General features: G+C 43.2%; 1 protein-coding gene across 1 annotated transcript in view; it reads right to left on the bottom strand.

Moving 5' to 3' along the window:
* kcnh6a (potassium voltage-gated channel, subfamily H (eag-related), member 6a) overlaps positions 1-18,460 on the bottom strand; it is a 64,767-nt gene that overhangs the window by 27,886 nt on the left and 18,421 nt on the right. Inside the window, exons 3-5 of the mRNA XM_072442708.1 lie at positions 14,076-14,225; positions 13,480-13,583; positions 12,449-12,746 (exon numbers count right to left, since the gene is read on the bottom strand). Of these exons, the coding sequence (XP_072298809.1) occupies positions 12,449-12,746; positions 13,480-13,583; positions 14,076-14,225 (552 nt within the window). The remainder of the gene's footprint in view (positions 1-12,448; positions 12,747-13,479; positions 13,584-14,075; positions 14,226-18,460) is intronic.

Below are 18,460 nucleotides of genomic sequence, written 5' to 3'. Positions count from 1 at the left end.
TTCCCTGTACTAGCACTCACTGCTGCAGTATTTCCTGTACTAGAACTCACTGCTGTACTAGAACTCACTGCTGCAGTATTTCCTGTACTAGAACTCACTGTTGCAGTATTTCCTGTACTAGAACTCACTGCTGCAGTATTTCCTGTACTAGAACTCACTGCTGCAGTATTTCCTGTACTAGAACTCACTGCTGCAGTAATTCCTGTACTAGAACTCACTGCTGCAGTATTTCCTGTACTAGAACTCACTGCTGCAGTATTTCCTGTACTAGAACTCACTGTTGCAGTATTTCCTGTTCTAGAACTCACTGCTGCAGTATTTCCTGTACTAGAACTCACTGTTGCAGTATTTCCTGTACTAGAACTCACTGTTGCAGTATTTCCTGTTCTAGAACTCACTGCTGCAGTATTTCCTGTGCTAGAACTCACTGCTGCAGTATTTCCTGTACTAGAACTCACTGTTGCAGTATTCCCTGTACTAGCACTCACTGCTGCAGTATTTCCTGTACTAGAACTCACTGCTGTACTAGAACTCACTGCTGCAGTATTTCCTGTACTAGAACTCACTGTTGCAGTATTTCCTGTACTAGAACTCACTGCTGCAGTATTTCCTGTACTAGAACTCACTGCTGCAGTATTTCCTGTACTAGAACTCACTGCTGCAGTAATTCCTGTACTAGAACTCACTGCTGCAGTATTTCCTGTACTAGAACTCACTGCTGCAGTATTTCCTGTACTAGAACTCACTGTTGCAGTATTTCCTGTTCTAGAACTCACTGCTGCAGTATTTCCTGTACTAGAACTCACTGTTGCAGTATTTCCTGTACTAGAACTCACTGTTGCAGTATTTCCTGTTCTAGAACTCACTGCTGCAGTATTTCCTGTACAAGAACTCACTGCTGCAGTATTTCCTGTACTAGAACTCACTGTTGCAGTATTTCCTGTTCTAGAACTCACTGCTGCAGTATTTCCTGTACTAGAACTCACTGCTGCAGTATTTCCTGTACTAGAACTCACTGCTGCAGTATTTCCTGTTCTAGAACTCACTAATGCAGTATTTCCTGTACTAGAACTCACTGTTGCAGTATTTCCTGTACTAGAACTCACTGCTGCAGTATTTCCTGTACTAGAACTCACTGTTGCAGTATTTCCTGTTCTAGAACTCACTGCTGCAGTATTTCCTGTACAAGAACTCACTGTTGCAGTATTTCCTGTACTAGAACTCACTGCTGCAGTATTTCCTGTTCTAGAACTCACTGTTGCAGTATTTCCTGTACTAGAACTCACGGCTGCAGTATTTCCTGTACTAGAACTCACTGCTGCAGTATTTCCTGTACTAGAACTCACTGCTGCAGTATTTCCTGTACTAGAACTCACTGCTGCAGTATTTCCTGTACTAGAACTCACTGCTGCAGTATTTCCTGTACTAGAACTCACTGTTGCAGTATTTCCTGTTCTAGAACTCACTGCTGCAGTATTTCCTGTATAAGAACTCACTGCTGCAGTATTTCCTGTACTAGAACTCACTGTTGCAGTATTTCCTGTTCTAGAACTCACTGCTGCAGTATTTCCTGTACTAGAACTCACTGTTGCAGTATTTCCTGTACTAGAACTCACTGTTGCAGTATTTCCTGTTCTAGAACTCACTGCTGCAGTATTTACTGTACTAGAACTCACTGTTGCAGTATTTCCTGTACAAGAACTCACTGCTGCAGTATTTCCTGTACAAGAACTCACTGCTGCAGTATTCCCTGTACTAGAACTCACTGCTGCAGTATTTCCTGTACTAGAACTCACTGCTGCAGTATTTCCTGTACTAGAACTCACTGTTGCAGTATTCCCTGTACTAGAACTCACTGCTGCAGTATTTCCTGTACTAGAACTCACTGCTGCAGTATTCCCTGTACTAGAACTCACTGCTGCAGTATTTTCTGTACTAGAACTCACTGCTGCAGTATTTCCTGTACTAGAACTCACTGCTGCAGTATTTTCTGTACTAGAACTCACTGCTGCAGTATTTCCTGTACTAGAACTCACTGTTGCAGTATTTCCTGTACTAGAACTCACTGTTGCAGTATTTCCTGTGCTAGAACTCACGGCTGCAGTATTTCCTGTACTAGAACTCACTGCTGCAGTAATTCCTGTACTAGAACTCACTGCTGCAGTATTTCCTGTACTAGAACTCACTGCTGCAGTATTTCCTGTACTAGAACTCACTGTTGCAGTATTTCCTGTACTAGAACTCACTGCTGCAGTATTTCCTGTACTAGAACTCACTGCTGCAGTATTTCCTGTACTAGAACTCACTGCTGCAGTATTTCCTGTACTAGAACTCACTGCTGCAGTATTTCCTGTACTAGAACTCACTGTTGCAGTATTTCCTGTGCTAGAACTCACTGCTGCAGTATTTCCTGTACGAGAACTCACTGTTGCAGTATTTCCTGTACTAGAACTCACTGCTGCAGTATTCCCTGTACTAGAACTCACTGTTGCAGTATTTCCTGTGCTAGAACTCACTGCTGCAGTATTTCCTGTACTAGAACTCACTGTTGCAGTATTCCCTGTACTAGCACTCACTGCTGCAGTATTTCCTGTACTAGAACTCACTGCTGTACTAGAACTCACTGCTGCAGTATTTCCTGTACTAGAACTCACTGTTGCAGTATTTCCTGTACTAGAACTCACTGCTGCAGTATTTCCTGTACTAGAACTCACTGCTGCAGTATTTCCTGTACTAGAACTCACTGCTGCAGTAATTCCTGTACTAGAACTCACTGCTGCAGTATTTCCTGTACTAGAACTCACTGCTGCAGTATTTCCTGTACTAGAACTCACTGTTGCAGTATTTCCTGTTCTAGAACTCACTGCTGCAGTATTTCCTGTACTAGAACTCACTGTTGCAGTATTTCCTGTACTAGAACTCACTGTTGCAGTATTTCCTGTTCTAGAACTCACTGCTGCAGTATTTCCTGTACAAGAACTCACTGCTGCAGTATTTCCTGTACTAGAACTCACTGTTGCAGTATTTCCTGTTCTAGAACTCACTGCTGCAGTATTTCCTGTACTAGAACTCACTGCTGCAGTATTTCCTGTACTAGAACTCACTGCTGCAGTATTTCCTGTTCTAGAACTCACTGTTGCAGTATTTCCTGTTCTAGAACTCACTGCTGCAGTATTTACTGTACTAGAACTCACTGTTGCAGTATTTCCTGTACAAGAACTCACTGCTGCAGTTTTTTCCTGTACAAGAACTCACTGCTGCAGTATTCCCTGTACTAGAACTCACTGCTGCAGTATTTCCTGTACTAGAACTCACTGCTGCAGTATTTCCTGTACTGGAACTCACTGTTGCAGTATTCCCTGTACTAGAACTCACTGCTGCAGTATTTCCTGTACTAGAACTCACTGCTGCAGTATTCCCTGTACTAGAACTCACTGCTGCAGTATTTTCTGTACGAGAACTCACTGCTGCAGTATTTCCTGTACTAGAACTCACTGCTGCAGTATTTCCTGTACTAGAACTCACTGCTGCAGTATTTCCTGTACTAGAACTCACTGTTGCAGTATTTCCTGTGCTAGAACTCACTGCTGCAGTATTTCCTGTACGAGAACTCACTGTTGCAGTATTTCCTGTACTAGAACTCACTGCTGCAGTATTCCCTGTACTAGAACTCACTGTTGCAGCATTTCCTGTGCTAGAACTCACTGCTGCAGTATTTCCTGTACTAGAACTCACTGTTGCAGTATTTCCTGTGCTAGAACTCACTGCTGCAGTATTCCCTGTACTAGAACTCACTGTTGCAGTATTTCCTGTACTAGAACTCACTGCTGCAGTATTTCCTGTACTAGAACTCACTGCTGCAGTATTTCCTGTACTAGAACTCACTGTTGCAGTATTCCCTGTACTAGCACTCACTGCTGCAGTATTTCCTGTACTAGAACTCACTGCTGTACTAGAACTCACTGCTGCAGTATTTCCTGTACTAGAACTCACTGTTGCAGTATTTCCTGTACTAGAACTCACTGCTGCAGTATTTCCTGTACTAGAACTCACTGCTGCAGTATTTCCTGTACTAGAACTCACTGCTGCAGTATTTCCTGTACTAGAACTCACTGCTGCAGTATTTCCTGTACTAGAACTCACTGCTGCAGTATTTCCTGTACTAGAACTCACTGCTGCAGTAATTCCTGTACTAGAACTCACTGCTGCAGTATTTCCTGTACTAGAACTCACTGCTGCAGTATTTCCTGTACTAGAACTCACTGTTGCAGTATTTCCTGTTCTAGAACTCACTGCTGCAGTATTTCCTGTACTAGAACTCACTGTTGCAGTATTTCCTGTACTAGAACTCACTGTTGCAGTATTTCCTGTTCTAGAACTCACTGCTGCAGTATTTCCTGTACAAGAACTCACTGCTGCAGTATTTCCTGTACTAGAACTCACTGTTGCAGTATTTCCTGTTCTAGAACTCACTGCTGCAGTATTTCCTGTACTAGAACTCACTGTTGCAGTATTTCCTGTACTAGAACTCACTGTTGCAGTATTTCCTGTTCTAGAACTCACTGCTGCAGTATTTACTGTACTAGAACTCACTGTTGCAGTATTTCCTGTACAAGAACTCACTGCTGCAGTATTTCCTGTACAAGAACTCACTGCTGCAGTATTTCCTGTACTAGAACTCACTGCTGCAGTATTTCCTGTACTAGAACTCACTGCTGCAGTATTTCCTGTACGAGAACTCACTGTTGCAGTATTTCCTGTACTAGAACTCACTGTTGCAGTATTTCCTGTGCTAGAACTCACTGCTGCAGTATTTCCTGTACGAGAACTCACTGTTGCAGTATTTCCTGTACTAGAACTCACTGCTGCAGTATTTCCTGTACTAGAACTCACTGTTGCAGTATTTCCTGTGCTAGAACTCACTGCTGCAGTATTTCCTGTACTAGAACTCACTGTTGCAGTATTTCCTGTACTAGAACTCACTGCTGCAGTATTTCCTGTACTAGAACTCACTGCTGCAGTATTTCCTGTACTAAAACTCACTGCTGCAGTAATTCCTGTACTAGAACTCACTGCTGCAGTATTTCCTGTACTAGAACTCACTGTTGCAGTATTTCCTGTACTAGAACTCACTGCTTCAGTATTTCCTGTACTAGAACTCACTGTTGCAGTATTTCCTGTACTAGAACTCACTGCTGCAGTATTCCCTGTACTAGAACTCACTGCTGCAGTATTTTCTGTACTAGAACTCACTGCTGCAGTATTTCCTGTACTAGAACTCACTGCTGCAGTATTTTTCTGTACTAGAACTCACTGCTGCAGTATTTCCTGTACTAGAACTCACTGTTGCAGTATTTCCTGTACTAGAACTCACTGTTGCAGTATTTCCTGTACTAGAACTCACTGCTGCAGTAATTCCTGTACTAGAACTCACTGCTGCAGTATTTCCTGTACTAGAACTCACTGCTGCAGTATTTCCTGTACTAGAACTCACTGTTGCAGTATTTCCTGTACTAGAACTCACTGCTGCAGTATTTCCTGTACTAGAACTCACTGCTGCAGTATTTCCTGTACTAGAACTCACTGCTGCAGTATTTCCTGTACTAGAACTCACTGCTGCAGTATTTCCTGTACTAGAACTCACTGCTGCAGTATTTCCTGTACTAGAACTCACTGCTGCAGTATTTCCTGTACTAGAACTCACTGCTGCAGTATTTCCTGTACTAGAACTCACTGCTGCAGTATTCCCTGTACTAGAACTCACTGCTGCAGTATTTCCTGTACTAGAACTCACTCCTACAGTATTTCCTGTACTAGAACTCACTGCTGCAGTATTTCCTGTACTAGAACTCACTGCTGCAGTATTTCCTGTACTAGAACTCACTGCTGCAGTATTTCCTGTACTAGAACTCACTGCTGCAGTATTCCCTGTACTAGAACTCACTGTTGCAGTATTTCCTGTACTAGAACTCACTGCTGCAGTATTCCCTGTACTAGAACTCACTGTTGCAGTATTTCCTGTACTAGAACTCACTGCTGCAGTATTCCCTGTACTAGAACTCACTGTTGCAGTATTTCCTGTACTAGAACTCACTGCTGCAGTATTCCCTGTACGAGAACTCACTGCTGCAGTATTTCCTGTACTAGAACTCACTGCTGCAGTATTTCCTGTACTAGAACTCACTGCTGCAGTATTTCCTGTACTAGAACTCACTGTTGCAGTATTTCCTGTGCTAGAACTCACTGCTGCAGTATTTCCTGTACGAGAACTCACTGTTGCAGTATTTCCTGTACTAGAACTCACTGCTGCAGTATTCCCTATACTAGAACTCACTGTTGCAGTATTTCCTGTGCTAGAACTCACTGCTGCAGTATTTCCTGTACTAGAACTCACTGTTGCAGTATTCCCTGTACTAGCACTCACTGCTGCAGTATTTCCTGTACTAGAACTCACTGCTGTACTAGAACTCACTGCTGCAGTATTTCCTGTACTAGAACTCACTGTTGCAGTATTTCCTGTACTAAAACTCACTGCTGCAGTATTTCCTGTACTAGAACTCACTGCTGCAGTATTTCCTGTACTAGAACTCACTGCTGCAGTAATTCCTGTACTAGAACTCACTGCTGCAGTATTTCCTGTACTAGAACTCACTGCTGCAGTATTTCCTGTACTAGAACTCACTGTTGCAGTATTTCCTGTTATAGAACTCACTGCTGCAGTATTTCCTGTACAAGAACTCACTGCTGCAGTATTTCCTGTACTAGAACTCACTGTTGCAGTATTTCCTGTTCTAGAACTCACTGCTGCAGTATTTCCTGTACAAGAACTCACTGCTGCAGTAATTCCTGTACTAGAACTCACTGCTGCAGTATTTCCTGTTCTAGAACTCACTGCTGCAGTATTTCCTGTACTAGAACTCACTGTTGCAGTATTTCCTGTACTAGAACTCACTGCTGCAGTATTTCCTGTACTAGAACTCACTGCTGCAGTATTTCCTGTACTAGAACTCACTGCTGCAGTATTTCCTGTACAAGAACTCACTGCTGCAGTATTTCCTGTACTAGAACTCACTGCTGCAGTATTTCCTGTACTAGAACTCACTGCTGCAGTATTTCCTGTACTAGAACTCACTGCTGCAGTATTTCCTGTACTAGAACTCACTGCTGCAGTATTTCCTGTACTAGAACTCACTGCTGCAGTATTTCCTGTACTAGAACTCACTGCTGCAGTAATTCCTGTACTAGAACTCACTGCTGCAGTATTTCCTGTACTAGAACTCACTGCTGCAGTATTTCCTGTACTAAAACTCACTGTTGCAGTATTTCCTGTTCTAGAACTCACTGCTGCAGTATTTCCTGTACAAGAACTCACTGCTGCAGTATTTCCTGTACTAGAACTCACTGTTGCAGTATTTCCTGTTCTAGAACTCACTGCTGCAGTATTTCCTGTACTAGAACTCACTGCTGCAGTATTTCCTGTACTAGAACTCACTGCTGCAGTATTTCCTGTACTAGAACTCACTGCTGAAGTATTTCCTGTACTAGAACTCACTGCTGCAGTATTTCCTGTACTAGAACTCACTGCTGCAGTATTTCCTGTACTAGAACTCACTGTTGCAGTATTTCCTGTTCTAGAACTCACTGCTGCAGTATTTCCTGTACTAGAACTCACTGTTGCAGTATTTCCTGTACTAGAACTCACTGTTGCAGTATTTCCTGTTCTAGAACTCACTGCTGCAGTATTTCCTGTACAAGAACTCACTGCTGCAGTATTTCCTGTACTAGAACTCACTGTTGCAGTATTTCCTGTTCTAGAACTCACTGCTGCAGTATTTCCTGTACTAGAACTCACTGTTGCAGTATTTCCTGTACTAGAACTCACTGTTGCAGTATTTCCTGTTCTAGAACTCACTGCTGCAGTATTTACTGTACTAGAACTCACTGTTGCAGTATTTCCTGTACAAGAACTCACTGCTGCAGTATTTCCTGTACAAGAACTCACTGCTGCAGTATTCCCTGTACTAGAACTCACTGCTGCAGTATTTCCTGTACTAGAACTCACTGCTGCAGTATTTCCTGTACTAGAACTCACTGTTGCAGTATTCCCTGTACTAGAACTCACTGCTGCAGTATTTCCTGTACTAGAACTCACTGCTGCAGTATTCCCTGTACTAGAACTCACTGCTGCAGTATTTTCTGTACTAGAACTCACTGCTGCAGTATTTCCTGTACTAGAACTCACTGCTGCAGTATTTTCTGTACTAGAACTCACTGCTGCAGTATTTCCTGTACTAGAACTCACTGTTGCAGTATTTCCTGTACTAGAACTCACTGTTGCAGTATTTCCTGTGCTAGAACTCACGGCTGCAGTATTTCCTGTACTAGAACTCACTGCTGCAGTAATTCCTGTACTAGAACTCACTGCTGCAGTATTTCCTGTACTAGAACTCACTGCTGCAGTATTTCCTGTACTAGAACTCACTGTTGCAGTATTTCCTGTACTAGAACTCACTGCTGCAGTATTTCCTGTACTAAAACTCACTGCTGCAGTATTTCCTGTACTAGAACTCACTGCTGCAGTATTTCCTGTACTAGAACTCACTGCTGCAGTATTTCCTGTACTAGAACTCACTGTTGCAGTATTTCCTGTGCTAGAACTCACTGCTGCAGTATTTCCTGTACGAGAACTCACTGTTGCAGTATTTCCTGTACTAGAACTCAATGCTGCAGTATTCCCTGTACTAGAACTCACTGTTGCAGTATTTCCTGTGCTAGAACTCACTGCTGCAGTATTTCCTGTACTAGAACTCACTGTTGCAGTATTCCCTGTACTAGCACTCACTGCTGCAGTATTTCCTGTACTAGAACTCACTGCTGTACTAGAACTCACTGCTGCAGTATTTCCTGTACTAGAACTCACTGTTGCAGTATTTCCTGTACTAGAACTCACTGCTGCAGTATTTCCTGTACTAGAACTCACTGCTGCAGTATTTCCTGTACTAGAACTCACTGCTGCAGTAATTCCTGTACTAGAACTCACTGCTGCAGTATTTCCTGTACTAGAACTCACTGCTGCAGTATTTCCTGTACTAGAACTCACTGTTGCAGTATTTCCTGTTCTAGAACTCACTGCTGCAGTATTTCCTGTACTAGAACTCACTGTTGCAGTATTTCCTGTACTAGAACTCACTGTTGCAGTATTTCCTGTTCTAGAACTCACTGCTGCAGTATTTCCTGTACAAGAACTCACTGCTGCAGTATTTCCTGTACTAGAACTCACTGTTGCAGTATTTCCTGTTCTAGAACTCACTGCTGCAGTATTTCCTGTACTAGAACTCACTGCTGCAGTATTTCCTGTACTAGAACTCACTGCTGCAGTATTTCCTGTTCTAGAACTCACTAATGCAGTATTTCCTGTACTAGAACTCACTGTTGCAGTATTTCCTGTACTAGAACTCACTGCTGCAGTATTTCCTGTACTAGAACTCACTGTTGCAGTATTTCCTGTTCTAGAACTCACTGCTGCAGTATTTCCTGTACAAGAACTCACTGTTGCAGTATTTCCTGTACTAGAACTCACTGCTGCAGTATTTCCTGTTCTAGAACTCACTGTTGCAGTATTTCCTGTACTAGAACTCACGGCTGCAGTATTTCCTGTACTAGAACTCACTGCTGCAGTATTTCCTGTACTAGAACTCACTGCTGCAGTATTTCCTGTACTAGAACTCACTGCTGCAGTATTTCCTGTACTAGAACTCACTGCTGCAGTATTTCCTGTACTAGAACTCACTGTTGCAGTATTTCCTGTTCTAGAACTCACTGCTGCAGTATTTCCTGTATAAGAACTCACTGCTGCAGTATTTCCTGTACTAGAACTCACTGTTGCAGTATTTCCTGTTCTAGAACTCACTGCTGCAGTATTTCCTGTACTAGAACTCACTGTTGCAGTATTTCCTGTACTAGAACTCACTGTTGCAGTATTTCCTGTTCTAGAACTCACTGCTGCAGTATTTACTGTACTAGAACTCACTGTTGCAGTATTTCCTGTACAAGAACTCACTGCTGCAGTATTTCCTGTACAAGAACTCACTGCTGCAGTATTCCCTGTACTAGAACTCACTGCTGCAGTATTTCCTGTACTAGAACTCACTGCTGCAGTATTTCCTGTACTAGAACTCACTGTTGCAGTATTCCCTGTACTAGAACTCACTGCTGCAGTATTTCCTGTACTAGAACTCACTGCTGCAGTATTCCCTGTACTAGAACTCACTGCTGCAGTATTTTCTGTACTAGAACTCACTGCTGCAGTATTTCCTGTACTAGAACTCACTGCTGCAGTATTTTCTGTACTAGAACTCACTGCTGCAGTATTTCCTGTACTAGAACTCACTGTTGCAGTATTTCCTGTACTAGAACTCACTGTTGCAGTATTTCCTGTGCTAGAACTCACGGCTGCAGTATTTCCTGTACTAGAACTCACTGCTGCAGTAATTCCTGTACTAGAACTCACTGCTGCAGTATTTCCTGTACTAGAACTCACTGCTGCAGTATTTCCTGTACTAGAACTCACTGTTGCAGTATTTCCTGTACTAGAACTCACTGCTGCAGTATTTCCTGTACTAGAACTCACTGCTGCAGTATTTCCTGTACTAGAACTCACTGCTGCAGTATTTCCTGTACTAGAACTCACTGCTGCAGTATTTCCTGTACTAGAACTCACTGTTGCAGTATTTCCTGTGCTAGAACTCACTGCTGCAGTATTTCCTGTACGAGAACTCACTGTTGCAGTATTTCCTGTACTAGAACTCACTGCTGCAGTATTCCCTGTACTAGAACTCACTGTTGCAGTATTTCCTGTGCTAGAACTCACTGCTGCAGTATTTCCTGTACTAGAACTCACTGTTGCAGTATTCCCTGTACTAGCACTCACTGCTGCAGTATTTCCTGTACTAGAACTCACTGCTGTACTAGAACTCACTGCTGCAGTATTTCCTGTACTAGAACTCACTGTTGCAGTATTTCCTGTACTAGAACTCACTGCTGCAGTATTTCCTGTACTAGAACTCACTGCTGCAGTATTTCCTGTACTAGAACTCACTGCTGCAGTAATTCCTGTACTAGAACTCACTGCTGCAGTATTTCCTGTACTAGAACTCACTGCTGCAGTATTTCCTGTACTAGAACTCACTGTTGCAGTATTTCCTGTTCTAGAACTCACTGCTGCAGTATTTCCTGTACTAGAACTCACTGTTGCAGTATTTCCTGTACTAGAACTCACTGTTGCAGTATTTCCTGTTCTAGAACTCACTGCTGCAGTATTTCCTGTACAAGAACTCACTGCTGCAGTATTTCCTGTACTAGAACTCACTGTTGCAGTATTTCCTGTTCTAGAACTCACTGCTGCAGTATTTCCTGTACTAGAACTCACTGCTGCAGTATTTCCTGTACTAGAACTCACTGCTGCAGTATTTCCTGTTCTAGAACTCACTGCTGCAGTATTTCCTGTACTAGAACTCACTGTTGCAGTATTTCCTGTACTAGAACTCACTGCTGCAGTATTTCCTGTACTAGAACTCACTGTTGCAGTATTTCCTGTTCTAGAACTCACTGCTGCAGTATTTCCTGTACAAGAACTCACTGCTGCAGTATTTCCTGTACTAGAACTCACTGCTGCAGTATTTCCTGTACTAGAACTCACTGTTGCAGTATTTCCTGTACTAGAACTCACTGTTGCAGTATTTCCTGTTCTAGAACTCACTGCTGCAGTATTTACTGTACAAGAACTCACTGTTGCAGTATTTCCTGTACTAGAACTCACTGTTGCAGTATTTCCTGTTCTAGAACTCACTGCTGCAATATTTCCTGTACTAGAACTCACTGCTGCAGTATTTCCTGTACTAGAACTCACTGCTGCAGTATTTCCTGTTCTAGAACTCACTGTTGCAGTATTTCCTGTACTAGAACTGACTGTTGCAGTATTTCCTGTTCTAGAACTCACTGTTGCAGTATTTCCTGTACTAGAACTCACTGCTGCAGTATTCCCTGTACTAGAACTCACTGTTGCAGTATTTCCTGTACTAGAACTCACTGCTGCAGTATTCCCTGTACTAGAACTCACTGTTGCAGTATTTCCTGTACTAGAACTGACTGCTGCAGTATTCCCTGTACGAGAACTCACTGCTGCAGTATTTCCTGTACTAGAACTCACTGCTGCAGTATTCCCTGTACTAGAACTCACTGCTGCAGTATTTCCTGTACTAGAACTCACTGCTGCAGTATTTCCTGTACTAGAACTCACTGCTGCAGTATTTCCTGTACTAGAACTCACTGCTGCAGTATTTCCTGTACTAGAACTCACTGCTGCAGTATTTCCTGTACTAGAACTCACTGCTGCAGTATTTCCTGTACTAGAACTCACTGCTGCAGTATTTCCTGTACTAGAACTCACTGCTGCGGCGCTCCACTCGGTCCTCGGCGCTCCACTCGGCCCTCATGCCGTCGATGTCGTCCAGAGAAGAGGCGCGTCGCAGCGAGAGCACAGAGTCCCGCAAACAGGACAGCGAGCCGCGAGCGAAGCCCAGCGCCGGCTCCAGGCGGTCGGGCAGCGCTGGCAGCAGCGAGCGCCGTTTGGTGGAGCTCGGCGTCGACGGCTGGTCCTGCTCGATCAGCGCCTCCGTCTCAGACTGGACACAGCTCTCCTTCGACGGGATCCGGAACTCCTTCAGCGGCACCTCCTCACTGTCGGGCTGAAGGGGGGAGAGGTCGCACAGAGGTCATACAGAGGTCATACAGAGGTTTTACAGAGGCCAACCAGAGGTCATAAAGAGGTTGTACAGAGGTCAAACAGGGGTTACACAGATGTAAAACAGGGGTCATGAAGAGGTTTAACAGATGTCATAAAGGGGGTTACACAAAGGTCAAACAGGGGTCATGAAGAGGTTGTACAGAGGTTATACAGGGGTCAAACAGAGATCAAACAGAGGTCAAACAGGGTTCATACAGGGGTCACAGAGATCACACATGGGTCGCACAGGGGTCACACTGAGGTCAAACAGAGGTCATAAAGAGGTTGTACAGAGGTCACACAGAGAGAGTAACTTATTACAGCCGCAACTAATCATTATTTTAGTAGTTGACAAGTCCAACAATGATTTCTATTGTATAGTACACAGTAAGTATCTTTAACAGAATAAAGGTGTAAATAATGTGACTGAAAGTTTCAGCCGCGGCTCGTCCCAATTCAACAAGTTCCACTCATGAGGTCAAGAGCGCAGAGAAAGTAATATAGAGCGTCCCATTGTGCGCTGGCCTTAATACAAAAGATCTACTGGCAGAAAATGGAGCTATAACGTATACTGAAACTTATAATGAGTCAAACAATCTAAATAAGTTTAAAAAAAAAGGCTAAACCCTCCAAAACAAAAGAAAAGAGTTGTGTAGTTTAATCTGAGTTGTTTTCCAGTAAAATACTTCTCTCACAGTGAGATAATCCACCACGACTCCCTCAAACTGCTCCTTGGACAGACTGGGCCTCCTCATGGACCTGAGCACCGGCAAACGCATCTTCAGACGCCGACTCCGACCTGACACACAACAACAGGCAGAGGTCAGAGTGGGAAGTGAGGGGTGAGTTGAAGTGTCCTTTAGCCCAGTCCACAGCAACAATAAAGAAACTACTTGATGTGCTACAGTCATTTATGTACAGCCTATGTATTTATCTTTGTACAGCTTAAAGAAGTGGTAAGGTACATTTGACTGTATAAAGTAATGTTATATTGAGTTGTGCCTTGTGTCATATCTCTATTCAAAGGTCCAAAAATGTAAACTAAAAACACACTATAACTCTTTATGTCCCATTAAAAGTGCACTATGTAACTTTTCTGGCGGGGGCCTTCGACCTCCTTGCCTGTAATGTTCCACAGCATGGCATTAAACGTACGTACATTGCTTTTAATAAATTCTAGGTGTTTTTATTGCTCAAAATGACCAATGTAAATGTGACCTTTAACCTTTAAAGAATGATTTTGGATGAGTCATGATTGGGTGTATGTGGTCTCATTGTGTTCTAGCCTCACAGTACAACCAGCCCTGCGTCATCCTCTGCCTCAGGCCAGACTTCTTCAGGTTTGGGTCCAGAAGCTCCTGAAAGTCCAGGATGAACATGATGACCACGCCCTCCTCGCTCTTCACCGGAACGATGTCCACCAAACACGGTCGGCACGTGCCTGAAGGAGCGTAACAGAAGAAGAAGACGTCAGGGGTGTCAAACATGAGGCCCGCAAAACAGCTCCCACAGAACTTTGCAGCAGCCGCCCCTCCTCCACGCTGCTCAGTGCTGCGGTGCTGCTAAAGCGAGTGCTGAGGTCTGAAAAGTGTCAACTCGTACTAAACTAGACTTGAGCAGAGGTCTGAGCGGGGAAAGAGACGTGTGGTTTTGGGAAACACGATAGAAAGAAAGGAGACGGTTTTGTGGGCGTTAGAGCTGTGCTAAAAGTGGTGCTAATGTGGAGCTAACAACAAGAAAACTAACTTCTGTGATGATGCTCTGTGAGGAAAACATCCAAACCAGTGCAAAACCTGGACAGATCAGGAGCCACAGGTAGAAACACAGGTCAGAGTATAATAAAGTATGAACATGACAGAGTGAAGCTGCTGTGACTGTGTCCACACTAATGTGACCGTGAAACTGTGTCCACACTAATGTGACCGTGAACACAAACACAATGAACTAATTTCTTTAACTACATGAAAAGTTTATTCTCACTAAGATGAGCTTAAACTATAAAAAGCTCATATTGTGTTTGTGATATCAACATTTCATATCAGAATCATATCATAAGTCCATGTTCCTGTTCCTGCTGCTGCATGAATATGGACTCAACAGTGTCCACAAAGAACTATTACTAGGCTGTATGAAGCTATCTATTTTTTGTATGTTTTTTTTTATTTATTTTTTTATATGATATATTCAGCCGGCGACCCAGCCTGAGAAATGTGTGTTCCATAGTAGAAAAAGCTTCAGTTGTAGTCATCTGGACTCAGTTTGAAAAAAAATAGACGTTTCGACTCTCATCCAAGAGTCATTGTCAATAACAGAATTTAGATCGAGAACTCCGATATTAATACTGTTCTGTGGTAAGACCCACCCATTGGAGGAGCCTTCCTACTCTTTCTACTTCAGGAAGGCTCCTCCGAATGGGTGGGTCTTACCACAGAACAGTATTAATATCGGAGTTCTCGATCTAAATTCTTTTATTGACAATGACTCTTGGATGAGAGTCGAAACGTAAATTTTTTTCATACTGAGTCCAGATGACTACAACTGAAGCTTTTTCTACTACAGCCTGAGAAATGTAAACGGGTTGTTGCGCTAGCATCGTAGTAGCATTTAGACCAAAGTTAGTTACAAATCGGCTCGTTGGACCTCGTTATTCTGCTCCGCGTCTTTGTGTTTGAATTTAGCACAATAAAACTCCTAAAGTCTGTGTTTGAACAGTGGAACGGAGCAGCTCTTCTACATTAACATGAATGGACTGCTTCCCAAACAGAGGTCCGATCCATTTGTCAAACTATTATTTAACCAAGTAAATGTCGAGTATTATGAGTATTATTGGCAAAAATAGGAATTAGTTTTAGAGTCTGTATAGTCCAAAGAACAATTAAGATGATTAAATAAAAAAAATGTTGACTGTCGACTCGTTACAACGGTAATTACGATCCCTGTTCGATCGCCGCGGTGACATCCTCGCACAGTCTCGATCCCGAGCCGTTCGACAGGAATCCCGAAGGCTTCAGGCGACTGCGAGCGAGAAGCCAAATGAGCCGCTCGTTTGTCAGTTCCACTCTGCAATCAGCGGCACCACTAAATATAGAGCCACACGGATAAGACACTCCGAGGGCCACGGGACACGGGACATATTTCCAGAGAGAGACATCCCAGTCAACACAAGGAGAACATGCACAAACACACAGAGAGAATGTTTGCCTCGTTTCTCCACGTTTGAACCTCTCTTTATGTCATGTTTGGCTTTGGATCATGTCAGACGCATTATGACCTGGAAATATCAGATTGTGGCTCTTGACAAAGCGAGTGCCGTGCGGCGATAACAGGAAATGGCTCTTGCTAACGCGCTTTGCTAACTTTGTGTTTAAGTTAGCATCAGTGGAAATAAGGGACTTTAGCACAAGATCAAGTCAGAGTTTGAAGTAATGAAGAAGAAGAAGTGTCACTTTAAGTCATGATTTTGCCACATTTTGTGGATTCTAGTCACTTTTTGTTGCCATTTTAATGCTTTTTTGGCACTTTTACTCGATAAATTTTGGTCAACTGTTTGTTTTGCCACTTTCAGTTGTGTTTTTGTCATTTTGTCACACGTCTTAACCTCTTTTGGTCATGTTTTTGTAACTTTTTGTCACACTTATCATCATGGTTTTGACGCTTTTTCTCAAATTTTTGAGGCTTTTATTGTTCGCTGAGAAATTATTATTTTGTGTTGCTCTGCTTTTTGCCGTCTCGTTTTGGTCTGCGTTCTCTCTGACCCAATCATCTGGCTCGAGACTTAAGACTGACACACTTAAGGACCGAACCATGTCAAACTGCTCACTATTCACAAAGAAATCCTGACTGTTGGAGAAACTGGTTGCCAGGAGACCCACCACTCACATATTCTTTGGGACTGTTTTGTTGCTCAGATGTTCTCGTTTTCGGGCCTCAAAACTCCAGCCGTGGAGACAGTAAACGGATACCTCTGGAACATTCTGAAAAGCCATCACGGAGAACTGGAAGGAAGGACTGGACCGACATTACAATTGAGATTCAAAAACGATTACGGGTACAATTACGGACATGTTTAGGACTATTTACATTGTCTGTTTGCCGTCTCACCGTGTCTTGTTCTATTCTCTTATTGTGTTGTTTTGTACATTTCAACATCGCCGTGATCGTTGTCTTCGGGCACGACGCGAGACGCACTTCTAATCCATTAGTCGCGTTTGAACCTCGCTTTTACGCCGTTCTCTTGCCTGTGGAGTGCGTTTTTTCTTTTCTTTTCTTTTTTTTACAGCTCACAGTTTTACAGTGCGCAAACAGAGGCCTGAGAGCAGCTCGTCTCCATGGCAACGGCCTCACGTGCGGCCAAACGCTCCACGGGACACGGGAGGTCCAAACGGCGACCCGCAATAACAACGCCGCCGCCGAACACGAAACGAGCTGATGATGATAAAGTGAGAACCTGGAAAGAGCGAGGGAGGAAGAGAGGAGCGTCGGAGGAGGGATAATGAGGTCTAGCTCTAGTTCTAGCGCCTCCTGCTGGTGAGTAATGGCATTTAGAGTCAAAGTAAAACGAAAAAGAGCTGCTGCTAATGACAAACATCAACGTCTGAAACTCTGATGCATATTTACTGGTGGTTTGTATGCGACAAGTAAATAATAATAAGATAAAATGAAGATAAAAACTGTTGTAGGAGCAGATAAACAACAGAACACTAACGTTTATTGCTCACACAGACTTTGGGTTGCACACAGTTGGACTCGATACCGTTCTCGGCTTATGCAATCATGTTTGTGCGTCTGTTTGTTGAGGAAAATGAATTGTTGTGCGGCAGTCGAAGAGCCGTTAGCAAACAAGCTAGCTAACGGTCGTAGCAATAACGGAGAAACTACTTTCACTTTGAGTTTAGCTGTAAAAAAAAATGTTAATCTGAGCGAAACAGTAGCTCCACAGACTCACATTTTATCAGTTGTGTTGCTCCATGATTCTGAATGTCGTTGCCTGTATTCACCTCGTTAACCCCGCCCACTTGGCACTTCCGGTCGGGCACAAACTTGGTTCTCTGAAGTCGAGAACGAGGGAAAAGTCTCACTGCTAAAATATGATATAAAGTAGAAGTGGATCCCCAGCGATTATTAATAATGATAGGGCTACCCCAAATAAATTGTCTGTTTGCTGTAACCCGAGTCAACATTTTTCAAGTGGCTCGGTCGGTAGGTAAATTCTTATTTTTTTTACTTTGAAGGCAAAAAAAAAAAGATCAAAATTTTGTCATTTTTTTAGTCGGAGTGACCACCAGGGGTCAGGCTTCAACAGTCAATGACGGAAAACGTCTCTATCAACCCGATCAGGAGACTAAATCTTACGATTTTAAGACATTTCAAAACGACCTTTTGTACGCCGCTATCCTTTATTTTGGGGGGAACATGCGGGGGACACGGGCGCCGCCATGTTTGTTGTGATGACGCTACTGGGCTGTGATGACGCTACTGGGCGTGTGTCAATCCCAGAATGCATTGTGTAAAACACCCTGACAGAGCCTGGTATGTCCTATGGACACTTGAGTGGCGCCGACAGGGGCAAATCAACTTGTTTAAAGCAATTTATCGTTATTACCTCGCGGTCTGTTTCGTTACAGACACATGTGGGTGACTCACTATGCAGACTCACATGCGTCACACAGTGCGTTA

This window comes from Eucyclogobius newberryi, unplaced genomic scaffold (assembly GCF_026437365.1).
Source record: "Eucyclogobius newberryi isolate DKJ021-1_F unplaced genomic scaffold, fEucNew1.0.hap1 SCAF_13, whole genome shotgun sequence".
Classification (NCBI taxonomy): Eukaryota; Metazoa; Chordata; class Actinopteri; order Gobiiformes; family Gobiidae; genus Eucyclogobius; species Eucyclogobius newberryi.
Note: the sequence above shows the minus strand (reverse complement) of the source record. Positions and strands in the feature narration are given on the sequence as shown.